General features: G+C 39.6%; 1 protein-coding gene and 1 long non-coding RNA gene across 3 annotated transcripts; one reads left to right on the forward strand and one right to left on the reverse strand.

The window, feature by feature from the left end:
* Window positions 1-618: 618 nt before the first annotated feature.
* erbb2 (erb-b2 receptor tyrosine kinase 2) lies at window positions 619-27,968 on the forward strand. The gene is given in 28 exon segments (XM_055057990.1): window positions 619-880; window positions 9,905-10,056; window positions 11,244-11,412; window positions 11,498-11,632; window positions 12,383-12,448; window positions 12,959-13,074; window positions 13,157-13,298; window positions 13,377-13,505; window positions 14,179-14,320; window positions 15,937-16,010; window positions 16,090-16,180; window positions 17,285-17,487; window positions 18,114-18,243; window positions 18,389-18,479; window positions 19,406-19,560; window positions 19,650-19,697; window positions 20,461-20,599; window positions 20,692-20,814; window positions 20,897-20,995; window positions 21,717-21,902; window positions 21,980-22,135; window positions 22,215-22,290; window positions 22,864-23,010; window positions 23,121-23,218; window positions 23,441-23,629; window positions 24,658-24,917; window positions 24,919-25,010; window positions 25,432-27,968. Coding segments are annotated over 28 exon segments (3,840 nt in total). The 5' UTR covers window positions 619-807; the 3' UTR covers window positions 25,791-27,968.
* LOC129377820 (uncharacterized) lies at window positions 11,575-26,496 on the reverse strand. Of its 2 annotated transcripts, none has more exons than XR_008607980.1 (3): window positions 26,393-26,496; window positions 20,123-20,536; window positions 11,575-11,655 (listed from the first exon to the last, which is right to left on the reverse strand). It is a non-coding gene; the product is annotated as an uncharacterized LOC129377820 (long non-coding RNA). The 2 variants fall into 2 exon arrangements; XR_008607979.1 differs by lacking the exon at window positions 26,393-26,496 and adding an exon at window positions 21,907-22,080.
* Window positions 27,969-27,990: the final 22 nt, after the last annotated feature.

Raw genomic sequence — 27,990 nt, forward strand, 5'->3', positions numbered from 1 at the left:
TAAGGAAAAATGTTCCTAAAACGAACTCCTGTTTCTTGATGAAGTTAATTTTGTCTCATTTCAAGCGTTGAAACTAGACCAGAAATACTTGGTAAGATTTGCATTTATTTCTTTATTCATATTTTTTGCAGTGCAGCACATTGAGCTCTTGGTAGAGAACAATGGAGGAGGAAATTTCTGCCAATTAAAACTTGGATAAATCTCAGAAATGTTTGAATATTTATGGAGGTTCAAAATTTTTAATTTTTGAAAATTTCCTTCTTTTTTTCCACAATTTTTACAACTTTTTGAGCTCAAAAATATTAATTTTCCTTAAATTTTTTTGACAATCTCAACATTTTCTCTCGCCCATTTTCAGCTTTACAAACTCATAAATTTTCAAGTTTTTTCTCTCTATAAAATTTCTGAGATTAATCTAAAGATTTGTGAGTTTTTAGCAGGAAATTTCCTCTGTCTTCATGTTTTCCTGTGACCCCAGTAACCCCAGCATTCCGCGGACCTGGGTTTGCAGCGTGTTTGTGACGTCATCCTCATCACCCTGCGGCCCGCAGGGAGGGCGGGGCTGACGCTGCCACTCCCCGCTCCGGCCTTCGCGGGAGCGCGCCTTCGCTCCTGCGCGCGGCCACGCGGTTACTACCGACGGGCTCAGAGGAAGTCACTGAGATTGGGAAACTGGCTGCAGCTCCGAACCGGGAAAACAAAAAACCCCCAAACTACACTCAACTCGAGGACGTGAAGGAGGATCTCCGGGACTCCTGTGTATTCTCCAACCATCCAAAGTTCGGGAAAATGGACTGAGACACGCAGATGGAGGCGGCGAGAAGTTTGTTGCTGGTCGGGGCCGTTTGGCTGGGAGCGACGGGCGCCTGGAGCCGGGAAGGTGGGTGACTTTTTATCCACTCCAGCGCCTCCGCTGCTCGGCGGTGGAGTCGGAACCGGCTGGGAGTTCGGTTCGGTGTCAGACTTTCCTACCAAACGCAGCGGGGTGGATTCTGGTCCGGACCGCATTCCTGCGCGGCTGCGCAGCCGGGCGGTCTCTGCTGAGGCTCGCGGGGTTTAGGGAAGGAGAGTCACACCTGTCACCCTGCAAGTCCCACTGGAGACACAAAACCCCTGCAGCTCTGCGTGACAGGCGTTAAAACCTCTGGGGATTCACATCTGGTGCTTTTGCATCAAATTACAAAGAAGCATTCTGTCCTTTTTTTCATGCCACATTTGCAGAATTAATGCTTCATAATTTAGATTTTCTTTGCACTTTCACAATTACGCACCAATTTGTGTCGGTTTATCCAATAAGATAAAAAAAAAACAAGTGACAAAAATCACTTATTGTTCTGCAAAAAAACAAGAAATCTGATCACTTTTCGCTGTTTTTCTATCTTTCTGTTTGTAAATAACAACAACACAAACAGACGGTGCTTTGTGTCGCTCAACATCATGACGATGTCAATGATTGACTTCTGGCCCTGAAGGGGACATTGTCTGACAGAGGGCCACTTGTCACAGTTGCAGCTTGAGCTCCAGCCAGAAACCAGAGATAACTGGAAGATTTTCAGAAAATCAAGAGATTGTTTTTTATTTCCAGGATTTTATCTGAGAGAGGCAGGCCTGCTGCAGTAAACCAATAAAACGAGCTCAATCATTAAAATTTGCATAATTTATTGGTGTTCTTTTCAACTGGATGATAAAAGTCTTCATCTTGGTTTTTGTATACAGACTTTTATTAATTTTGTTTATACATTTTGTGCATTCAAGTTCCAGAGTAAAAGTTGAGAAAATCTCATTGATCTCATTGTCCATTACGTTACTTTAAAATGGTTCCAAAGAAACAATATCATCATTTCAACTGGGACAGTTTAAAGTTCATTGTGGCAGAAAATGACAAACTGCTGCAGAAAGTGAATCAAAAATCTACATTTTGATGTTAGTTGTGCAAATCTGGCATGAAAACAAAAATATTTGTTTGATACAATTCTTTAAAAAGGTTCATATTATCCATATTCTCATAATTAAAGATGCTTTTCTTGAGCAGTTAAAGGCTAAATTTGGGCAAAAGATTCAAGAAACATCCAGTTAGATTTGATCATCTGGCAAAACTTAAACATGGTTTTCAAAATGTTTTATGTTTAGTTGTGCAAAGTACGGGGAGTAAAACCTTTCTTTAAAAGTTGGATCTCCAAATATTTTCTGAATTCAAAATTAATGACTCTTTCTTCAGATTTGAATCTGTATTTTCCATTTTTAAATGCTCTGTTACTTTGTGTTGGTCTGTCTCATAAAATCAATTCAATGTGTCCCAATAACTGCTTTAGCTGGGAGATAAATTAACAGGATGATTTTTCTCATATTATTAAGTGTAGACATATTTATAAAATAAAATAAAATTAGCATCTTAAGTTGCTGATTAGAAAAATAAACCATTGTTGTTCTCAGACCATTTTCCAGTAACGTAATGGGAAATAATAGACCAATAAACTTTATAACTTACTGTCTTTTTAACACTGGAACTGGAAAACATTTTAAAAGTACAAAATAAATAAAGAAAACAACAAATAAAATGATTTATGAAATCTCTATAAACAAAATTATCCTCCAAAAACAGGCAAGTAAAAATATTTTCCATCCAGTTTTTGGTAGAAAAGAGAAAAACAATAAATGACCCAAATGGAAAATATTGAGCTCATTTCAGTTGATCATCAGTTAATTGAATAATTGCTTATTGTATTGGATGTTGTCCTAAATATTCCTTATTTCTGCTGCTTTTTACATTCCTGTAGATTATCCTCCTTCAGTCATTAATAGAAAGTAATATTTGTTTCTTGGATATTTATGGAGTGAAAATAAAGCAGCACATCTCCATTTTTGCACGGACTGAATCAGAAAAGCTGATATTGTGCCGAGTCGGATCAATTTGAAAGCTTTCAAACCTTTTCTCTGTTTTATTTTCCAAACGTTATTGATTAACACTGGTCGATTTTTTTTTTATTGGCGTGCAGTTAAACATTAAAAGCTTAACGGCTCGCTGGTGAGGGGGAAACAATCTTCTTCTGCTGCATCCAAAACAAGCTACACAAACAAAAGCAGCAGCAGCAGCAGGTGAAGCCGATCCAAATAAAGCAGCATTGTTAACAGGAACTGGTTGGTGAACTTCAGCCTGTCGTGTTTATCTTTCCAGCATCGGAGATCAACGTGAGCGATCCGACTGGTTCCCAGAGTTGGGCAACCAAGCCTCACTTTCAGTAGGAAATGTTCCCTCTGCGTTCCCACAGTCACTGGTTTCTCTCACCAGTCTGGACTGGGTCAGATGGACGTCTTCCAGTTTGGTTCAGAGCTTCAGATTCCCAACCTGTTGAATAACTTTCCTTTTTCACTCTGGTTGAAAAACTGGCAAAATAAAAATATATGTTTGTATTTTTAGGGATGCAAGTTGCTGATTAATGAGTTTATTTTCTAAAAGTTTCTCTTCTATCAAAGCAGCTGATTGTAACAAAGAGCTGTTACTTTTTTCACAACATGCTGAATGAAATTTTAATATTATTTTGTCAGCTGTTTGAAATACTAACTGAATAAACAGGCTCACATGAGTAGACTAGTGAAGTATGTCTTTAGGTTTCAGAACAGAAAAGTGTTCATCTTTCCATCAACTCCCCACAGCATGATGCCGCCACCGCCGTGATGCAGCTCGGTTTGCATTTGGAACATTTAAATTTGTTGCTATTAGCTAAGCTAACACAAGCTGATTGGTTAGCTAATTTAAACACCTGATCTACTGATGATCTGTCAGAGTTGGCCTGAAGGTTGTATAAAAAAAACAAACAAACAAAAACTTGTAATTTATTTATTTTATTTTTTTGTCAAAGTCAGGGAAGCATGACCTACTTCTGTCTCCCTTCTTCAGTCAGAACTTTTCCTGATCTTGTTATCTCGTTGTTTTAATGTTGAAAATTAGTAGCAAAACATCCACTTTCTTAAAGCCACAGTACTTTACTTTTACAAAGAAAATATATGTTTTTTAGGATATTATTGCTGTCAGTCATGCTCATGTACACACTCTCCTGCTCACGCTATGCTACGCTACAAGCAGCTTTTACCCAATAGCAGTCTGCCAGGACTGCTAACTCCAGCTAGCTTAGTCATCAATTAAAGCTAATAAGCAGTTTTCCCATAACAGTAACTTGTTTCTCTGCTGTTAACACAGTAAGCAGCATCTGTATGAGCTTGATTAACAGCACTAAGACCCTCCTCCTGACGCTGATTGTTGTTTTTGACTCTACATTTCTGCAGATGACATCATCACCTCTGGCTTCACCTTTTCTCAGATTACCTGACTCTTATTATATTGTCATGACATGGTGACAGTTTATTGAATATTTAAAAATATATTTTTTACAAAGTTACACGCTGCTGCTTTAAGTGATGAAATTTATAAAATTAAAATAATTTGATTATAATACCAATAGCAGGTGATGCATCTGAGAAACATAAACTATTTCCAGGTGAAGAAGGTTGCTTTTAATTTCCCAGCTCAGCTAACGTTTTGCGATTATTGTTTCCAAACTGTTAAAAAGTATTGAACTGTGTGATAAAACAATGATAAACAGTGTTTTCCTCCGACTCTTTCATCTGCAGATCCTGTCCTGCTTTCACTCTGCTTGTGTAAATCCAGCTGCAGATCCGTCCAGCTGTGCGTTTGTTTCATGGAATAATGCAGGCGGTTTTCCAGCGCTGCCGTCTTTTGTGTGTTGTTGTGATTGTCGTCTTTACACGTCGGCGCGAATCAGCAAGAAGTTCATCTCTGCTGCTCCGCTGCTTCAGAACAGAACAAATCCTGTTCTGCTTGTCCGTTGAGCAATACCTGTTTTCTTCTTCGTCATCGACCACAAGTGAGGTTGTGCAGTTTATGCAAGACCCAATCCTGCAGGTATCAGGTCTGCAGACTGAGATTTTGAGCTGATAATCTGACAGGGAAAGTCCATTTGGATCAGTTTGTTTTGTTTTTGCAGACTGAATGCAGATCTGATTGTTGGTTACGTCACACGACTGGAGCCGCTGCGCCGTGTTTGTGTCGCCGGCCGCGTTTGCTCCGGTAAACAACGCGCCGGCAGGCAGGCAGGCCGGCACACTCCTTGTGCTAACTGGAACGCTGCCACACGCAGGTGTGGCTTCAAACTGGCTTTCAGTTTTCATGCAGTTCATGAGTTCAGCTCGCAAGCAAAACAACCTCTGAGGTCACAATCACAACTCTCCCTGCAAAATTAGCATTTCCAAAAAACCGTCAGGGTTTTCAGGTTTGTTCTGATTTCATTTAGTCATTTAAATACATGAAACATCTGAACGATGTCTCATTCATGCTGAATTCTCCAGTTTTCTCTTCATAAAGGGTAATAACTAATTATATTTACTCAGTTAAATTTACTTACTTTTTTAAAAAAGTTTTTTTTACTACATTTTACTTCTTACTTTTACTTGAGTAATTTTATTTTGACTTATCTCTATTTTACTCTTGAGTAAAATTTCTGAATTTTCTGCCCACTGAATGAAAAATTTGTTTTAATAAAAAACTCACCAGACTCACCTCAAACTTTCACTTTTTGTTAAAGTTTTATGAGTTTTTTTATTTTCTTTTTAGGCTGATTGTTATTTTTTTGTGACTTATATGAATTATTGACATTTTAGTCCCTAAAACACCAAAATTTCCACGTAACTTTATATTTTGAGCTTCATGTTTATGCAAATTTTAAGTATGAAATTATAATTTGATCAGTTACTTGGTGCTTGAGAAAACTTTTCACTTTCAGTTGAATAATAATTTCTTGAACGGCTATGTTTTACTTTTACTTGAGTAAATATATGCAGAAGCGGTGCTGAAATCAGATTTTTTTTTTTACCAAAAAAGTGTTTTTTACTCCTTTTATAATAATAAACACAGAGACCTGAACAGAAAGCAGCCGAAACACCTGCCATTAAAAATTCCAATAAGAAAATTAGTTTTCCAATTCCATGTTTACGGTATTTCAAAGGTTTTCATTGGACTTGAGCTGCTTTTTCATTCACTCATTTTCAGTCTGACCGTTTTCAGAGGATTTTCTTCCTTTTAGTTTTGCTCTGCTGACTCTGACCTGTGAATCATTTAGACAGAGGAAGCTCTGAATGGACGAGCCTGTGTGGTTTCTAAACTTATCAGATAACTGAACCAGTTTTAAACCAGACCTCAAGCAGCTTCATCACACAGAAGATGACACATAAAATAGTATTTAAGTGCCAGATGGGTTATTAGTAAAGAGCTGAAATGTGACCTTTCTGAAAATTTCTTTTACTCAACATTTTTTTCTCCTTTTTTAGGTCAAATATGTCTTAACTTGCCCACTTTCTTAGGTTTTTACACACATGCTGCTCAATGTGCTCCAAAGAAAACCTTCGAGAAAAATAAACAGATTTAAACACATGTGAAGTGAACCAAACAGGTTGCAGCCTGGAACCAAAAGAGTTTTTACAAGATGCACAAAGCGAGACGAAACCGGTGTGTAGTTCAACAACCGAGTCCAGAACAAATATATGTTTGTCTTAGTCATCAGACCGGATTTATTTAGACGCTCTGTTTCGCTGAGCTCTGTCAAATCTCTTCAAAATGACTTTAGGGTGATTTGACAGCTCAGTGATTACACAGAAAGCATTCACACCAGCCTCTTTAGTTCGCTTTAATTGAACTCTAGTTCGTTTGCCTGGAAAGTTCACAATCCGACTCTGGTCTGCCTAAAAACTTCAGTGTTGGTTTAGTTGAAGTGAACTCTTGTTCGGTTTGAAAGCCAAACAGAATATAAACCGCTCCAATAGCAGGAAGTGGACTACGGCCCAGAGCATTCTGGGTAAATACAGCCAAAACAAATGCGCCAGACTACTACAAGCTGGAAAAAAGAGGATCTGTTAAAATCTGAGGCTACTCCATTTTTGTTTACCTTTGTATCTTCTTCAGAGGTTTTTGTGTCGTTTCCTTCAGTAGTTCTTGGTGCAGCGCCCCCACAGGCGAGGAGGGGAACAGATTTTTCAATTGGTTTGACTCGTTGCAAACGTGGAAGCAACCGACCACAGCTGAATGCAAAAAAATTAAACTTTGCTCCTTAAACTCAAAATCCTGATTTTCAATCTTAAAAGATTAAAGTCGGAATTCTGGGAAAAAACTTGGAATTTTGAGAATTAGTCAGAATTCTGAAGAGATAAAATTCTGCAAGAAATTATTTTAAACAAATTTAGGAGCCTATATCTTATTCCATAAGAAACAAACACAAGCAAACTTTATTGAGCCAGTAAAATCCTGGCAGAGCAGAAAACTTTTGAAACAAGAAGAGGAAACTTCTAGAGCAGGTTCTGTCTGAAAGAGTTGGGCAACAATCTGAAAGGAGGAGCGGCGGAACGGGTTTGGGTCGACTGATCTGAGCGCAGTGGGAATGTTCGCGGACAATCAGGACGCAGCGAGTGATAAAGGCCAGGGGGTATTTTCGGCGGAGTGGGCAGCTCCTCACAAGGCCGCATATAAACACGCCGGCGTTGCTGAGAGACTTTTGGAGAGCAAACAATGACGGCATAAAGGAAGGTTAAGCCCAAAACTGGAGTCACACACGCTTTTTAGAAATAAGGGAAATTCAGCTTTTTTTCGCCTAATCCCAGGATTATTCTCGTCTGTTCGAGTCTGTGTCGCAATCTTTCTCGCATCCACGTCGATAAAAATTATTAAAGAGGAGAACGCTGCTCTCGTCTTGGCTGAACATGCAAAATGATTTTCCACGATGACTTCACCGACGAACAAGAAGTTTAATTTGTTCTTTGACGTAAGCTGCAGCTACTGGGTGTGTGATTTTGGCAGACGCGCCGCTAATCACAGAGCGTTTGCTGCTGCAGCCTCTAATAAGGCTCTAATTTCTGCTTTATTGGGAAACCCCTCTCAGCAAAGTTGACATGCAGAAAGCGCTGAGGCGTCACAAATGAAGCTTTACGCATCACCGACACATCAGCCAATAACCAAACAAACGGCAGAATCCACTGCACAAAATACACATTTTACCAAGCATGTGTGGTTTTATTTCTTGTTGAAAGTTGAAACATTTCAGCAAGATATATTTCTACTGGCAGATTATTTCACTTATAAGAAGATAACCACAGAATTCAGTTGTATTTTTATGAGCAAAATGTGGATATTTTATGCAGAACGAGTGAGAAACTGCAAAAAATCTGAATATTTTTGGTCCAGTTTCTTGTCCAAATATCTTAATACACTTGAAATAAGACAAAACTAACTGAAAAGTAAGTTTTCAGTAAAATACGGCTTCTTTTACTGCAGTAGTTCCTTAATATCAGTGGGAGAAAAAAAAATATTTCACTTATTTCACAATGAACTGGCATTGGCCCAGCCCGTCACCTTGCAACCCAGATTTTGTTTTTAAATATTTCTGGAAAAAAGTGGAAATTTCTTTTTGAAAAGTCAAAATTTGTTAGAAGACAAAATAGAAATTTTGAGATTAATCAACATCTCAAAATTGTAGTTAAAAAATGTCATGAAAAATTTGGAATTTGGATGTAAAAATTTCTAGAAAAAAATGATAAACATCTTAATTTGAAAAGTCAGGATTTGCTATAAAAAACGAACTAGTTTAAATTAAATAAGCAATTATTATTGATGGAAAACACTAGATCAACTGGCAGATTATTTCAGGTACATCGAGACGCATGTTTTAAGTGAAACCAACTGGTTCTTTTTCATCAATATTAAGGACATATTCACTGAAAACAAGCTACTATATTTGACTAAAGTGTTACTTGAAAGTTAATTTTGTTTTATTTCAAGTGAAGTAAGAAATTTCCTCTACATTTAGACCAAAACTGCTTGTTAAGTTGAATGTTTTGCAGTGTCAAAGACTTCCTCCTTTGCAGTGGTGGGAGGGTGAGGGGCTCCAGATAGAAGAGCGGGCCGACTGTGGAGGGGTTGTTGCCAGAGGAAGTCATTTATAACCTCCAGAGAGGAGGGATTGTCCACTCAGTGACTGCCTGCGAAGGCATGGCAGCTATGCGTCTTCAAAAGCCCCAGAGGATTGCAGCGCTGCGTGACCCTGAATGCGGCGCAGTGTGACCCTCTGCGGGGAATCTGTGCTCTCAAACACGGCCTTCCTGCAGTGACTCTCTCTTCTGCAGAGGCAGCGGCGGATGCATGCTAACCGTAGCAGGCGGTAACAATGCCAGTCACTTTATTAGCATGTGAGAGTGCGAGGCGTCAGCAGCGGCACATGACTGCTTGGACTGCAGTGAATAGTTGGATATTATGTTTCCAGTGCGATGCAGCCAGTGCCAGAAATATATTTGGACAAACCGATAAACCCCCTCCACTCCCGCTGCGCTACACCCGATTTAGACAACGGTCGTTCAGACGGTTCAAAAAAAAGAAGAGAAGAGACGAAGATAATAATAATATGGAACCGATCTGGTTATTATGTGTTTTTATACCATTTATACACGTCCACTATCATTCATCATTTTTCCTTGTTCCTCCTCCCATACAATCTGTGTGTTTTTATTTTTTCAGATGTATGATTTGGTTTATATCCAAACTGTCAGAGACTCACAGTCTTTACATTAGTTATATATTAGTTATCCTGAGCCACTGAAGGAGTGGAAACTTTCTGTCGGGGCATAAAAAGATCAAACTGAACCAGCTGGGAGTTGATATGATCAACATCTTCGTCTTAATAGCATCACAGTTACACATTATACTGAAGTCATGCAGACCCAAGTTAAAATGAAAAACTTTCAGTTTGTGTTTCTGGAACAGGAAACAAAGGATTTGACTAGTCCATCCGTCATTTTAAATGTTCTACAGGTTTTTGTTTTACAGAAGGTCATGATGTCTGTGTTGCAGTTTGCCTGGGAACGGACATGAAGCTGGCTCTGCCCTCCAGCCTGGAAAATCACTACGAGACCCTGAAGCTGCTCTACACCGGCTGCCAGGTCGTCCACGGCAACCTGGAGATCACACACCTGAGCGGAAACCCGGACCTTTCCTTCCTGAAGGTACCTTGAGTCTTTAGGAAGCAAAAAATCATACAAAAAACTCATTTGTATGACAGAGTACCAGAGCCATTGTTGATGGAGTTAAAAAAGGTCAATTTCTGCCAAAGAAGTCAGAAATTTTTATATTAATCTCAGAAATAAACAAGTTTGAAAAGTATGAAATTTTTGACTTTTGACAATGTTCTAATTTTCAAAACTTAGAAATCTTGGAACTTACTAATATGAATGTCAAAGTTTCTGTTTGGTTTCTAGTAAATTTGACTTTTTGAACTCAACTTTTAGAAATTTTTCCTAGAAAATTTCTGATGTGATTTTCAAAATTTCTGAATTTCTTTCTTGTAAATTTTCTACTTTTTGAATTCAAAAACTTTCATATATTTTCTAGGATTTTTTTTTCTTACACGTTTAAAATTTTCTGTAGTGTTGTCTTGAAAATTTCTGAATTTTTTTAGTTTCAGAATTTTTTTTCTCGAAAACGTACAATTTTCTTGACTCATAAATGCCCAAGTTTTTTTTCTAGAAAATTTGAGATGAATTTCAAAATTTTATATTTTTATCTTACAAATTTTACACTTTTTGACCTCAGAAATTTTCAAGTTTTCTCTTGGAAATTTCTGAAATTAATCTCGAGATGTCTGAGTTTAAAAAAAAATTTTTTTATAGCTTTTCTTCAAATATGGCCCTAACATGTTCCCATACCTGGCAGATATATGTTTTAAGTTGCTTTTGGTTGATATTATTGTGTTTTCCATAAAGAATGTCGACCCTCTTCAAATCAGTTAGCCAAAAAGATGCTAAGTTAACGTCAGCTTTACCACTTGTCATGCTAACAGAGCTAAGTGTTTGAATAACTTTATTAATACCTGACTTTAAAAGATTTTTTAAAAACTCCTAAAATAAGGGCAGCCAATATGTTGTGCTGAAGAATCCAGCAACATAATTAACTAATAATGTTTCTGGCTTTTAGTAAATAAAAGTTAGCTTTGTTAGCTCCATACTGAAGACAGAGTGTTGTTGTTAGCCTAAGCTAATAAATGTGTGGTGTGTTCAATGCCTGGAAAACAGATCAAATTTTTAGCTTTCAAATGAAGTCAATTCAAGTCATCAGCTGATTTATCAAAAATGTAAGAAATGTTTTCAGATTGTTTTTTTTATTAAGTCTTCCTGTCTGTCGTCTCACTCCTCAGGAAATCGTAGAGGTGCAGGGTTATGTACTCATTGCACACGTCTCAGTGAGCCTGGTGCCGTTGGACAACCTTCAGATCATCAGAGGAAGCCATTTTTACAACTCCAACTATTCGCTGGCTGTGCTGGACAACCAGGGGCTGCAGACGCTGCGACTTCGTAACCTCAAAGGTCGTTTGTGTGACCTGGTTTGTTTATGTTCACTGTGAGGTTTGAAAAGTGGCGTCTGACGGTTCTGGTGTCGTTTGTCCTGCAGAGATCCTGTTGGGCGGGGTGTCTATTTTGGGGAACCCCCAGTTGTGCTTCCCGGACCCGGAGAACATCATATGGAGGGACACTCTGGACGAACAGAACACCAAACCGCTCCGCCTGCAGGCCCGAGCTCCCAACTGTGAGCTGCTAACGATAATACTCCTGCAGTGAAGCACCGAGACGATTAGGGCCAAAATGCACAGAAAAAAGTCAGAAATTTGCTGGAAACTAATTCAACATTTTTTGATTTAAACATTTGTTGGAAAAAAGTTGAATTTTTATGTAAAAATTCATAGAAAAAACGTCGATATTCTGAGTTTGAAAAGTCAAGATTTTGCTAGAAACAACTCTGAAATTTTGACTTAAAAAATTAATGAAAAATTTTTTAATTTTGATGTAAAAATATATTTTTAAAAAGTGAAAATTTCTGCTTGAAAAGTAAATAATTTGCTAGAAAAACTCTTCTATTGAGTCTGTTTGCCCCAGTTAGTTGATTACTAAAGTAGTTGACAATTATTTCTGTAATCACAAATAATTTGATTAATGGTTTGAGCCCTACTGTAATCCACAACCTGTAAAACCAGTTCATTTTAGTTTTCTGCTTTTGACGTCTTTATCTTTGTTAATCCACCATCTTTTGCAACGTTCTGCCGTCTTTCAGGAATTTATAACCTTTTCCGTTCTTTCATCTGACATTCGGTTTGTTTTTATCAAACATCCTGGTGCGGCAGGTTGATACATTATCCTGTGACTTTCAGTTTTCTTCTGCTACTCAAGTATCGTTTCTCTGTGAGAGTAGTTGCAGAGTCTGTTTTTCTTTTTTTTTTTTTTTAAACCGTGGTAATTATGGGCTAATTTTTCCGCCGTTGCTTGTTTTTCTCCGGTTCAGGTCCAAGTTGTCATTCTGCATGTGGGAAGAGCTGCTGGGGGGAAACGGAGCAGGACTGTCAAACACGTGAGTCTCTATCTTCAGTCTTCACTGTAAAAACTAAAATCTGGTCAAGTATTTTTGGTCTAATTTCCAGAGCAAATATCTTAATAGACTTGAATCGAGACAAAAGGACTTAAAAGTACATTTTCAGCAAGACCTAGCAAATTGTTTTATGTCAATAGTCCCTTTACTAGTATATGAAAAATACTAGTTTAATGAGTTTATTATTTCTTCCAAAACATGGGAAAGATGTATTGCTCCAAGGAAAAAACTAGAACTGGGTTGCTAGGTATCGGGGTTGGCTTGCCTGGTGTTGCTTGGTAAGTTCTAGTGTATTATGAAAGAATTGCTACTTTTTCATCAATATTAAGGAATTATTGGCTTAATACAAGTTAGTTTTTGTATTTCAAATGTACTGAGACATTTGGACGAGGAACTCGACCAGAAATGCTTGGTGTTGAGGGAGAAGCTGCAATATTTTAACAAATGGGTAATGAAACTGTAGCTTTTTCCTGATTTTCCCCTTGTTCAAAGTGACCAGAATAAACTGTGTGCTGGGCTGTCAGCGATGCAAAGGTCCGTTACCTAGTGACTGCTGTCACAAGCAGTGTGCGGCTGGATGCACCGGACCCAGAGACTCGGACTGTTTGGTAAATGACGGCGTCTTCTCTCCTTTTGTTTCATGTCTGCAGCCAGTACTTCACGTTTCCCCGCCATCTCCTTTCTTTTTAGGCGTGTCTTCACTTCAACGACAGTGGGATGTGCAAAGAGAACTGCCCCCCACCCAACTTCTACGACCCCGTCACCTACCAGAGCAAACCCAACCCCAACAAGAAGCTGAGCTTTGGCGCCACCTGCGTCAAGACGTGTCCCTGTACGAACCGAGATTAGAAATTCAGCTCAGAGACTCCGGGTTGCCCTTTGAACTCTCTCTCTCTCTCTCTCTGTTCAGATAACTACCTGGCCATGGAAGTGGCCTGCACTTTGAACTGTCCCACATCCAACAAGGAAGTCATCATCAGGCAGCCGGACGGCACTGAGACGCAGAAATGCGAAAAGTGTGACGATAAATGCACCAAAGGTGGGACGCTAATTGTTTTGCTAGCACTCATTGGAAGAGTGGGGGAAAAAATGATGTGCTCAAGCAAGATTTCAATTTTTATTCAAGTCAAACTAAAAAGCAGCCGTCTGAGAAATTATTCAAGTGAAAAAGTATTTGGCAAACAGCAAAAAAACAAAATCTTAGCCAGTATTTTTGGTGAAGTTTCTTGTGCAGAAATCTCTGCAAATAAGACAAAACTAACCAATAAGTAACTTTATAGCTGGATATAGAAGCTCATTTAAAGTGAATAATTCCTTAGTATTGATCAAGGTGACAGATTATTTGATTTATTTCATAATAAACTGGCATTACGCTGTTACCTAGCAACACCAGACAAACATAGCCTGTTACCTAGCAACACCAGACAAGCATAGCCTGTCACCTAGCAACCCAGTTGTAGTTCCACTGTCAGATTATTTCACTTAAAAAAAACATTTTCCCCATTTTATAAGTAACATAATTAGAGAATCAAACTGGATCAGCTACTGAGATAAAACTGTACAAAAAACAAAAACAATTTTTTAAAGATTAAAAAAAGATTAAAAGTGTCAAAAAGAGCAAAAATCTCCTCCAATGTCCTGCCATTGTCGGTTCTGTGAATCTGTGGATGTGTTCATGTTTTCCTCTCTAACTGGGTGAACGTTTGCCACAGATTGCTACTTCCTGGGTCCGGACAACCTGGGCGTCATGGACGACCACAGCGTTGTGGTGGTGACGCCTGCCAATGTGGGTCAGTTCACCAGGTGCGCCAAAATCTACGGAAGCCTGGCTTTCCGCGCCGAGAGCTTCGCCAGGTACGGGGCAACAACACGACCATTAGTCACGAAATGAAACTGATTTAATCTGTGAATACCAGAAATGAAACCAGCTGGGATTGAAGAGACCAAGGATGCTTAAAAATGCTTGTTTTCAAGGTTTGGAAAAGTGCTTGATTTACGTAAAAAGTCCTTGAAAGTTCTTGATATTCAGTTTGGTAATAAAGTGCGATCTAAACTTATATTTTTTCACCTTCACTGGAAAAAGTTTTGAGTATCGAGTTGCATAAAGGCAAATAAATATCAGTAAAAAGTAATAAAATGCATTCTGTTTGACTGAATTTGGAAAATGTTATTTACAGTTGAAAATGCACTGCAAAAACTCAAAGAATTTTTGGTCCAGTTTCTAGTGCAAATTTCTTAGAACAAACCTAAATGACAAGTAACTTTCAGTGACATTTAACAGCTTGTTTTAAGTCAATAATTGCTTCATGTTGATTGTACTGTGACAAGTCATTTTACTTGTATAACAAGACATTTTTCCCATAATGTAAGTAAAATAGAACAAGAACTTTTTAGTCTATATTGAGGAATCATTTTCAAGCTCCTATTTCTTCCTCAAAAGTTACTTGAAACTAACAATTTCAAGTGCACTAAGTAAATCAAAATTACTTGGTAAGGTTTTGTTTTTGCATTATAGATAATAACAAAAATACATAAACATTTTCTCGCTGTTGCTTTCATAACAGTTACATTTTCCTGAATTATTTCTTTTTGCTGAATGCCAAAGAACTGAGCAAGAATGTTTTTTTTGTAACTTTCTCAAGAAAGTGTTTGCAAGAGAGACATTTCAAAACATTAAAGTTTTCTACGTTCTCTGCTGTAGAACGTAGAAAACGATCGTCAGACATTATTAATCACATAAATTGGTGACTTTAAACTGTATTCCTTATTTCATTTGTATCGTTTCGATGTGCTGCTGGAAATGTTTGCAAACTTGCCTGGAAAATGCTTGAAAAGTGCTTCGATTTTACTGCGTGAGAAAAGCAGGGAAATAAATACAAATGTAACGCACTGCAAAAAAACAACAACGAAATCTTACCAAATATTTCTGGTGTATTTTGTAGTAAACTTGAAATAGGACAAAGCTAACTCAGAAGTAACCTTTCAGTAAGATATAGGAGCTTGTTTTAAGGGAATAATTCTTTCTTATTGATGAAAAAGGGAAACAATCATCCAGTGGTTGCTAGGTGACGGGTTCGGGTTGCTAGGTAACGGCGGTTCATTGTGAACATGTTGATCATCATGAAGGAAAACAAACTCATATTTCTTGCTGAAAAGTCACTTGTAAGTTTATTTTATGTCTATTTATGTTAGAAACTAGACCAAAATTATTGGGAAAAATTTTGTGTTTTTGCAGTGTAAACATTTAGTAACTGGAAACCTTTTTATTTCTGACATTATATTATAATAAAAGTGTTTTTTCTTCTATTTTTTTGTAAATAAACCACTCGGCTACACATTGCTCTGGCCTCATAACTGTAGTATTTTTGGTGAAATGTTGCCCATTTGACTTTTTTTATCTTCTGTCTTTGAGAATCTATTTCTAATAAAGGATGTTTCTATGTTTTTGTCGTCTCTTTGTCTTCATTCAGGGACCCGGTGACCAACTCATCCAGCCTGACTTTGGAGCAGCTGCAAGGCTTCAGGAAGCTGGAGGAGATTGCAGGCATGTTTGGCTTTTTGAAGTTCCTGGACGAGGCCAATCCAAAGTCTTCAGTATCGTCACGACTGTTTCTTGTCTGCAGGTTATTTGTACATCGACGCCTGGCCTGAGGAATGGAGCAACCTTTCTGTGTTTGAGAACCTCAAAGTGATCAGAGGCAGGATGCTCTACATGTAAGTTTACAGCCAGTCTCAAGTCAAGCCGATTTTATAGCAACCAGAGCAATCAGTAACTGTTATTTCATGAAAAATACATTAAATACACTGAAAAAATAAAAATAACTTTTTGTGTTTCCAGTGAAAATATGTAAGTTCACTTGAAATGAGACAAAGCTAATAATAACTCATGTTTTCCCATGTTGAAATAAATAAAATAATAAGCCAATGTAGCCAGTATTTTTACATTAGCACAAATAAATGATTGACTTAAAAGAAGTTTCTATATCTTGCTAACAGATTTGTGCTAAGATATTTGCACTAGAAACTAGACCAAAAATATTTTTTGGTGCGTTTTTGTGTTGTAAAAGAAAAGTTTGGGGGTTTTTTGATGCAAATTTGACCAAATATTTTTGGTCGAGTTGAAAATGCCAATATTTTTGGTGCAATTGAAAGAAGACTAAACTAATTTACAAGTATTTGAGATTAAATTTAGCTCCAAATATTTAAAATCTTTTAGTTAATCTATGCAGAAAACATAAATCAAACTAATTTACTCTCCCTCTTATTAAACAAATATAAAAATGTTATGCTTTGTGTGAAAATTAAAGGATTTATGGTGGAGTTTGTGAGGATATAAGTTCTCTTATACTTTAGACCGGCTCTATTTCTCACTGCTGAGTTAAAATGTTTAAGATTAACAACTTTGTGTCTTATTCTATGGTATGTAAAAATGCATCTTATCTTAAAGTGAATAAGACTGCATCCATATTTTTGTTCTTGCTGAATCTCTGCTTCTTCTTTTAAATTCTTTGCAACCCAAAACTGCGACGCTCAGCCGTTTTGAGCCTAAATGGTTAAACTGAACACTGAATGCACTGAATGCACTGAATGCACTGAATGCCTGCCTTTTAAAGTCCATCCTCTCACAGTGTCTCTTTGTTTGCACGTTTTTCCATCTGGTAACGGTAATAAATGCTAATTATTAGCCAGCTCTGACGCTCTGACCAGCAGGAAATACCACAGTCTCTGGGAAGCGTTTTTATCGCAGCAGAATAAGTCAGGTGTGTTATTCGTTAACATGCCAGGGTTGAGTAGTTCAGATGTTGTTTTCTGTTTTAGGGGTGTGTTTTCACTGGCCATCCAGAATCTGCACATCCAGTCTCTGGGGCTGCGTTCGCTGCGCAGCGTCAGCGGAGGCCTGGTGTTGTTGTACAACAACTCTGAGCTGTGCTACACCGACTCTGTGCCCTGGGGGTCAATCCTTCATCCCACTGAGGGGCCGCAGCGCATCGTCAGGCTCAACCGGGAACCCAAAGTGTGCGGTAGGTCAACGCTCAAACAGGAAATGGAGAAACCAAAATGGCTGGTTTGGAGCTCAACGCCCACAAGTCATTGCAGAAAGTATCGGTTTTAAAAGCTTTTGTCCGTGAACTTCAGCGTGTTTTACTTGGATTTCATACGATAGAGCAACACTATCATGTGATATTAGGACCCGACTGAGAAAATAAGAAATAATAAAATTACAAGAATAAAGTCATAACTTTATTTCTTTATTTTTTGTGATATTACAACTTTATTCTTGAGTTATTATGACTATAATTCTCAAAATATTGAGTTTATTCTTATGTTATTACAACTTTTATTGTATTAATTTCACTTTATTCTCGTATTATAACAACTTTATTTTTGTATTTATGCAACTTTATTCTTGTAAATGTATTTTTTTTATTAGTATGGCCCTAATTCTATATCATGCAACACAAAGTCATGCAAAGAGGAAAGAAAATAAACTGTTTTTTAAATAATAAAAATAATAATCTGAAAAGTGTGGCTTGCATTTGTATTTAGCCCATTTTCTAATTTCAGGATTTGTTTTTTGTAAAAACTCAGTGCTTGAAATCACTTATTAAAAGGTGAGATTTGCTTCATTTGCTGTTTGTTCTTCCAGAGGTGGAGGGACGTGTTTGCCATCCACTATGCAAGGGGGGCTGTTGGGGCCCAGGGCCCAGCCAGTGCGTGTCTTGCAAGACGTTCCAGCGAGGCACCGTGTGTGTGGAGCAGTGTGACGTCTATCAGGGGTAACAAAACTTTTAACATTCAAGAAAATGAATGGGATGAGAGGTAATGATAACTCTGGTTGAGACATCTGATGACATCATGCAGCTGAAGCCAGACTGTGATTTGGGATGTGATCTTACATCCTTTGCATTGTTTCTGTTGCAGAGCTGTTCCTGAATACATTGATGGGTCTTTGTGCAAAACCTGCCATGAGGAGTGTCGCCCTCTGAACGCCTCAGCGTCCTGCCATGGCCCGGTAAGACGCCATACTGAACAACATGACAACGTACCGCTGATTACCATACAGCACTACTCTATACCATACACCATTTACCATACCATAGCATACCATGCCATTGGGAACAATACACCATATCATTCTGTACCTTAACATACTATCCCGTACTATACCACTTACCATTCCATACCATATATCATGTCATTTAACACACCATACCATTTGCCTCATAACTTTGTAATTTCTTGCTTTTGTTACGTAGAGCACCTTGAACTACTTTGCTGCTGGAATATAAATAAACTTGATTGATTGATTAGCCATATAACTTGTAATATACCTTACACCAGGGGCCCCCAAGTCCAGTCCTCTAGAGCTAAATACATTGTTTTTCAACCCTGGTCCTCAAAGCACACTACCCTGCATGTTTTGGATAGTTTCCTGCTTTAGCACACCTGATGTCAGTCGATGACCAATTAACAGGCTTTTGCTGAACTGCAATTATCTGAATCAAATGCAGGAAAACATCTAAACATGCAGGGCAGTTTGCCTTGAAGACCATGGTTGGGGAAACTCCTGGTATATATCAGTAAAATGCATTATACTGTATTTTACCATACTGCAGTTTAACACTATTCCAAGCTATATTATACGATGCTATGCTATACTATTGTTGGATTGAATTTGTATTGAGTTTTTCTAGACCCATCGACCATTATGGGACTAGAAAGGGTTAGGGTTAAATGCTCTTTGGTTTAAATGCTCTTTAAACCAAAGCCACATTCAGCCAGTGACATTCACAAACGAACGCACATTTATACACTGATACGCAGATTGATAGGCATCCTTGCCTGGGGGGTAAGGCACTTAGCCTCATGTTTGTGGTCAAGTGAGGTTATGTTTTTAAATGAGCTCTCGTTTTGCTTTACATCTTCCTCTGCCTCCAGGGTGCAGACGACTGCACCGAGTGTCTGCACTATCAGGACGAAAAGATTTGTGTGGAACGTTGTCCCAGCGGAGTGAAGGAAGATCAACAAACTGTGTGGAAATACAGCAATGAAACGCGACACTGTCTGCCCTGCAACACTAACTGCACACTGTCGTGAGTGAACACGCACATCCAGTCTGAGAAACCCAAGCAAACCCACCGAACATGTGACAGTAATTCACACCAAGACTCTCTGATTTCAGCTGCACCCTGATGGATGAGAGAGGCTGCCCCATAGACCCCAGGACGGGGTAAAATCACGCTTTTGATGCCTGAATCCTTCAAAGAGCACTGCAAGAATACTGAATAAAGTGCTTGAAACTAAGACTACAGGGATTTTGTATTTCGTGCTGTTAGCTAGCGGCAGTTATCTTCTACCATACTGCAGTTTAACATGCTGTTGTTCTATTCTGAGCTATATTATAGGATGTTGTGCTACGCTATCATTGGACTGAATTTATTTTGGTTTTCTACTCATACTGACCATTAAATGCCCTTTAAACCAAGCAGTTAGCTGCTAGCTAACAATTATAAAATTAAACATAGCTCAGATGGACAATGTTAATAATAACAGTTAAAACAAAGCTAAATTTACTCATGAAGCAACTGAAGTTGTTAAATTTGTCTAAAATTTATGTTTAAAGTATCACATTTGTAAAGAAAACCGAATACATACCTCAGTTTGTAAAAAAGTGGGAAGAGCTTTCAGTTACTGGTTACTATTGTAACCACCAACTGCCAAGAGCAGCGTTAGCTTAGCACACCAATAAATGTCTGGAGAAAAACTTGACTGAACAAAAATAAATTCAAACTTGTTTTAAGTTAAAATAAAACCCAGTTTCAAATGCAAACAGCACCTAAACTCTCATCAGAACAGAAAATATCGGTATCATCAGCAAACGATACAAATCTTAAACATGTCAACATGAACTAAAACCGATCCTTGAGGAGCACCACGATGTATGTCCATATTAGAAGCTTTGAAGTTGTGCAAAACGTCTCCTCTCTGTTTAGCCCGGCCACAACCATCGCCGCTGCAGTCGGTGGAGTCGTGCTCTTCCTCATCCTGCTGGGTCTGCTGGTCTTTTACCTGAAGAGACAGAAGAAACTGAAAAGGAAGGAGACGATGAGGAGGTACCTGCAGGAACAGGAGGTGAGCTCTGGCAGTGATTGGGTTTTGATCTTTTCTTTGCGCAGTTCAGACTGATATTTTGTTCAATCTGCGCCGCGTTTTCCTCGGTGCAGCTGGTGGAGCCGTTGACGCCGAGCGGCGCGTCTCCAAACCAGGCTCAGATGCGAATCCTGAAAGAGACGGAGTTGAAGAAGCTCCGGCCTCTGGGCGCAGGGGCCTTTGGGACTGTCTATAAGGTATGCACACTTCATGCTGTGTTTTTTGTTCTGTTAACATTTAAAATGACTTTTTTTTTTCCAAAAATAATTTCTGTTTTAGGGGGTGTGGGCTCCAGAAGGAGAACACATAACAATACCGGTGGCCATTAAAGTCTTGAGGGAGAACACTTCACCGAAAGGGAACAAAGACATTCTTGATGTGAGTTAAAAACTGATTAGAGCAAATATGTCAAACTCAACCAATGTAGCTTTTTATCAGGTCCTCTAGACTCCAGGTACTAAATTACACCAATCAGCCCTTCCAGTTTTTTGCAGAAATTCAACTGATTCTTGCATTTTTGTTTATTTTAGCACTAATGCATGGTTGAAAAAAATTGTAAAAAAATAATCTGCCAAGAGAACTAGTAATTTTTTGTCAATATTAAGGAATTACTTTCGTAAAACAAGCTCCTACTTGTTGCTGAAAAGCGGCATAAGCATTAGTTTCGTCTTATTTTAAGTGGACTGAGATATTTGCACAAGAAATGGATCAGAAATATTTAAGTTTCCTGCAGTACTTTTCACTTTTACCACACTGCTTCTTCAGCCTTACTTGATGTCAAGTTATGGTCTGGAATCGATATGATGGGTATCAAAAAGTCACATGTAACGTAAGCAAAACGTATAGCAAAATTTCTTGCAAATATTTCTAATTTAGCACAATATTTGAGTTTGATTGGAAACAAATCATAAAAACACTCACAATATCCTAAACATGTTCAGTATTTAATATTAAGAACTATTTATGCAGAGATCATTATTTATTAATATTTTAGGATTATGTTAATGGGTTTTATCAATGCATTCTGGTGCAACCGTCCCTTTGAAAATGTGTTTCTGGGTCAGAATCCTGCAGCATCTTCTGTCTTTTTGGTCCCCAGGAGGCGTTTGTGATGGCGTCGGTCACCAGCCCTTACGTCTGTCGCCTCCTGGGGATTTGCCTGACGTCCGCCGTGCAGCTGGTCACCCAGCTCATGCCGTACGGCTGCCTCCTCGACTACGTCAGGGAGAACAAGGATCGCATCGGTTCCCAGTGCCTCCTGAACTGGTGTGTCCAGATTGCGAAGGTACCTTTGGATAACGACTCTCTGGTTTTTCCGCCTTTGTTTCGGCTCCAGCTTGATGGATCTGTGTGTTGGTGCAGGGGATGAATTATCTGGAGGACATTCGGTTGGTCCACAGAGATCTGGCTGCCCGCAACGTTCTGGTGAAGAACCCGAACCACGTCAAGATCACAGACTTCGGCCTGGCCCGACTGCTGGACATAGACGAGACAGAGTATCACGCTGATGGAGGAAAGGTGGGTCTGGGCTACGATACCAAACCACCACACCAGAACTCCAGCTTCCATTGCTTGACTGGTGTTTCTGAATTTAAAGGTACCGATTAAATGGATGGCTTTGGAGTCGATTCTGCACAGGAAGTTCACCCATCAGAGTGACGTCTGGAGCTACGGTCAGTGTTACTTGGACGTTTTCACACCTTCGTTTGGTTTGGGGCCAAAGATGCAACATTTGCTACATTTCCAGCTGGCATGTTTCATTTTTAAATTGTGTCAAACGAACCAAAATAATTGAGAAACCTGTTCCTCTCCTCGTCTGCGGGGAACTCCTGAAGGAAATGACAAAAATTTCTGAAGGAAATATTGAGCGCCAACTTCCTTCTTCTCAAAATGTAAACAAAAATGGAGCAGTTTTAGATTTTAGTGGTTGTAGGTAATAAAAACACAAGCCATTTTTTTTCTCTAACACTATTATGTTTTAGTGGTGTTTACCCAGAATGCCCTGCACTCTAATCCTCTTCCTGCTTTTGCTGTGGCCTCTGGTCCACTTGGCATTCACATACACATTTGAACTGCACCAGAGTTCACTTTCCACCAAAAAGAGACCGAGGTCTGTAGGCGGACCAGAGTTTGTTTTTGTCCGCATCAGAGTTGAGTTGTGAACTTTCTACTACTTAAATGTGACAGAGGTTTGTTCGAAGTGGTGTAGAGATGTCTGATGACAAACCAGACTCCGTTGCTTTCAGGGGTGACGGTTTGGGAGCTGATGACCTTCGGCTCCAAGCCGTACGATACCATTGCGGCGAGGGAAATCCCAGATCTGCTGGAGGGAGGAGAGCGGCTTCCTCAGCCCCCGATCTGCACCATCGACGTCTACATGATCATGGTCAAATGTGAATGCGGCATTATGTTTTAGTCGTTCATTTACTGCCCCACAGGGTAAAAAGAGTTCACACTTTGATTTTCAAACAGAAAATCTAACAGTTTTCTGTTTGCTTTGCAGGCTGGATGATCGATCCAGACAGCAGGCCCAAGTTCAAAGATCTGGTTCAGGACCTCAGTGCCATGGCGAGAGATCCGTCTCGCTACTTAGTCATTCAGGTAAACTTCACTAAGGCTGCAAATGTTTAACTTCTGGGTGTCTATATTAATGTAGTATATCTTATATTTGTTACTGTGTTCATGCAGTAAACGTAAACTTTAGTAACTTTAAGGTTTTTGAAAATCATTTGATTGAGGTTGCCTTTTTTTCAGGATTACAAACTACAGCAAAGACTTTAAAAATTCTAATTTGGTTTAAATTTAAACTTTGTGTTCCTCCAGAACGACGAGCAGATGAGCTCCTGCAGCCCAGTGGACAGCCAGTTCTACCGGATGCTTCTGGAGGAAGGCGAGAACGTGGGGGACATGATGGATGCCGAGGAGTACCTGGTACCGCAGCCCAACCTGTTCCCCAGAACCAGGGGCGACGAGGCCCAGGCCAACGGGCCGAGCCGCCACCCGTCCTACCAAGTCAGTGGAGAACGCAGACCTGCTTTAACTGGATCCCAGTTTGAGTCAGAAGGGTTACTGGTTCCATCCATCCATCCATCCATCCATCCATCCATCCATCCATCCATCCATCCATCCATCCATCCATCCATCCAACAATCCATGCATCCATCCATCCATCCATCCATCCATCCAACAATCCATGCATCCATCCATCCATCCATCCATCCATCCATCCATCCATCCATCCATCCATCCATCCATCCATCCATCCATCCATCCCATCCATCCATCCATCCATCCATCCAACATCCATCCATCCATCCATCCATCCATCCATCCATCCATCCACATCCCATCCATCCATCCATCCATCCATCCATCCCATCCATCCATCCATCCCATCCATCCAACATCCATCCATCCATCCATCCATCCACCATCCATCCATCCATCCAACATCATCCATCCATCATCCATCCATCCATCCATCCATCCATCCATCCCATCAACCATTCCATCCATCCATCCATCCATCCCATCCATCCATCCCATCCATCCATCCATCCATCCAACATCATCCATCCATCCATCCATCCATCCACATCCATCCATCCATCCATCCATCCATTCATCCATCCATCCAACATTCATTCCATCCATCCATACCTCCCATCCATCCATCCATCCATCCATCCATCCATCCATCCATCCATCCATCCATCCATCCATCCATCCATCCATCCATCATCCATTCCATCCATCCAACATTCCATCCATCCATCCATCCATCCATCATTCATTCCATCCATCCATCCATCCATCCATCCATCCATCCATCCATCCATCCATCCATCCAACATTCCATCCATCCATCCATCCATCCATCCATCCATCCATCCATCCATCCATCCATCCATCCATCCATCCATCCATCCAATTGTTTCTGTTTTTCTGAGTTAATCGAACCTGTAAATGTTCTTGTACTTGTAAACAAATATCAGTTTTATTTTCATCCCCTTTAAAGTGTTTCTTTCCTGCACCAACAGAGCAAAGATCTGGATGTTGATCCCATGACCCCTGGTGGAGCTCAGAGCATGTACTCGTCTGTGAGTACTTTGGGCCGCAGCCAGTGCCCCACCCTGCCAGTGGGAGCAAGCAACGGCCTGTGGCCCCAGTTGGCTCGTACCACTTCAGCAGGAGGCCAGTCTGACTCCGTCTTCTTGGATGCGACTCCAGACGGACATTTCTTATCGCCGTCCAGCCCTGGACGCTACTGCAAAGACCCCACCTACCCCAGAGAGAGCCAGTGACCTGGAAACCGATGAGACGGACGGCTTTCACCATCCTAATCACCTGCATCACTCCCTGCCCAGGAGGAGCCAGAGACCGGCCATGCCAGGTGAGCAGAGAAAAACACAGTGAAGTCTGAACATTTCCTCAAGAGCAGCTACAGACTGTAAGTCTCTGTTCATGGCGAAAGAAGTGTTTTATTTTTCTACTGGGAACCTGTGAGGTTTCTGTTTTATGAATATGTTTAAGTTTAACACTGAGAGAAAACCACAGTTTTTTGTTTGCTTGGTCAGAGTTGACAACAGTTGCCACAAAATAACATCAAAATGTTTTCTCAGCATTTCATAATAATTTAATAGACGGCCCTAATGACACAAGAGAAAACTCAGGTTTTTAAAAACATGTCCGCTGCTTGTTGATGGATGAGATCCATCAACTTTGGATTAACTCATTAATCGATAACTTGCAGCCCTAGTCGATGTCCCTGAGAGATTTGACTGATTTTCTGACTGTCCTCATCCGTCGTTCAGAGTACGTCAACCAGGAGATGCTGGATCCCAGACCGGCGGTCCCAGAGCGACCCACTACGCTCCCACGTAAAGGCTCCAGACCGGACCGACGGCTCCCCAACGGACTCGGGTCCGGCCACAGCGTTGAGAACCCGGGGTACCTCATCCCCGTCAACTCCGCCTGCCCCGCCTTCGACAACCCGTACTACCTGGACCTCGGGGGCAAAGCCAACGGCGCTCCGCCGGGAGCGGCGGGAGACGGCGCCGCGACCCAGGAGACCAACGGAAACATCACCAGGCACATCAACGGGTTCGTCACATCCACCGCGGAAAACCCAGAGTATCTCGGACTTGCAGATACCTGGACTGGTCACACTTGAGGAGGAGGAACAGGAACTGCAGGAGTTGCTGATTGAGTTGGGAAGACGGTTTGTTTTGTGACGGACCTGAGTGGAGTCCTTGTTTGAATGTGAGCACATCGATTTGAGGCCGACTATCAGAAAACTCGCTGCTGACTCCAGCGCAGTGTAGCAATAATATGGTGTCTGTGACATCGTGTGAATTCATCTACAATTAGGGACGCTTTGGTGAAAAACTCATCCCAGTTTGACGATAAAGAACCATTCAACTGTTTTTCTTCACTGTTTAATTAACATTCAGGCTTTTTTCCCACTACATATGAAGTAGTTTTTGTATTTTTTTCTCAACTACCACAGACAAAACAATCCAAGATGTGCATTGAGGATGGTGTTTAGTATTCTGGTCACATTTGACGGAGGTCTCTAGTGCCCTCAAAGCCATTTTGTCTCAAACAGAGAAGGCCCTTGCAGCCCATCTGGCCTTTGGGTTTGCTCCCTGAAAGAAAGGCTTCCTGTATAGCGAAGACAGCAGCTTTGTGCCGCTCTGACGTATCGGACCGCAGCTACTTTGTGGAGTCCGAGTAGACTTCATAAGCTAATGCATATTAAAAGCCAACACTTACCCAAGAATCTGTGCATATTCCGAGCCAGTGAGCCACTCTCTGCAAGTTGGAAAGGATATTTCACAAAAAGTTGGAAGAGATTTCTGTTAGGATGCAAAAAAAGCCTTCAGAGAAGACAAAAACCGCCCCTCTGCTCCATTTGGATAATCAATGCATGAACAGCCAGTTAATAATTGACTTTACCAAGTAAGTTTGGTCTAGTTCCTACTTAAAGTTCACTTGAAATATGACAAGTAACTTTTCAGCAAGATAAAAGCTTGTTTTCATATCATAATTACCTAACATTGTTGAGAAAGTACTAATTCTACTGGCAGATTATTTAATTTATAACATAGGAAGAGGTTTCGTCATAATCTGCTGGGAGACGGGCTGGACTTGGCCGGCGTTGCTCAGTAACGCCGCACTTCCAGTTGATTGTGAAATAATCTTCCAGTGGAACAAGCACTTTTCCCAACAATATTAAGGAATTATTTTGTTAAAACAAGCTTCTGTGTCTTGCTGGAAAGTTACTTGTAAATGAGTGTTTCTTATTTTAAGTGTACTTAGATATTTTCATTAGAAATAAACCAAAACTACTTGGTAAAATTTGAGTTTTTTGCTGTGTGCCGGTGGCAGTATTTCTCACTTCTACTACGCTGCTTGATGCCTTCCTTGATGTCACGATATAATCCGCGATCGATGTGACGAGAAACAAAGAGTTGCATTCAACATCATAAATAAGCGCATTTATAGCGCTTATTTTCAAATTGGCATCAGTATTTTTGTTCCAGTTTCTAGGGAAAATATCTTAGTTCACTTGAAATAAGACAAAACTATCTTAAGAAATGATTTTCAGCAAGATGCAGGAGCTTCCTTAATATCGATGAAAAAGATAATTTCACTTATAACAAGACATTTTTCCACAACATAAGTAAAATAATCTACCAATTTAACTAGAACCTTTTTCATTAATACTCAGCAAATACTGACTTAAAAGAAGCTCCTATATCTTATTGAAAAGTTACTTAGTTACTTTTGTCTCATTTGCAGTGAACTGAAATATTTGCACTAGAAACTGGACCAAAAATACTTGGTGAGATTTTGTGTTTTTGCAGTGTAGCTGGTTTTTGACTCGATCAATGGAGCCTTTGTTGTTCTCATCGTCGACGTTTTCCTTCCTCTTTGGAGAAGAAAGTCGCGACATACTGACTGTACAACTATTACTACTGATCTGCGGCCTTTTAAAGCAATGGCTCGGATACTTCCTGAATGTATCTCACCCACCAAGTTTGCGTCAAATTTTATGTTTAATACGGGTTTTGAAGAGTTTTGTTCCAGAATTACGTCTTTAAGATTTCTAAATACTTTATTTTTTTTGTTTTTAAATGTATGTAACATGTCAGGGATTTTCTTTTAACACATTCAGTTTTTTTAATTTGTAAAAAATATATTACATAAACAATGTATTAATTAGGGAGGAAAAAGACTTCATACAGATACAGTATAATGTGTCATCTTGTTTGGTAAAGATGTGTAAAAACAACCCAAAAAGTGAAACAATTCAAGGAAAAACATATTTAGAAATAATTGATTTTTTTATAAAATTACAGGTGGTTGCT

Source organism: Poeciliopsis prolifica, unplaced genomic scaffold (assembly GCF_027474105.1).
Source record: "Poeciliopsis prolifica strain line A6 unplaced genomic scaffold, Auburn_PproV2 SCAFFOLD049, whole genome shotgun sequence".
Taxonomy (NCBI): Eukaryota; Metazoa; Chordata; class Actinopteri; order Cyprinodontiformes; family Poeciliidae; genus Poeciliopsis; species Poeciliopsis prolifica.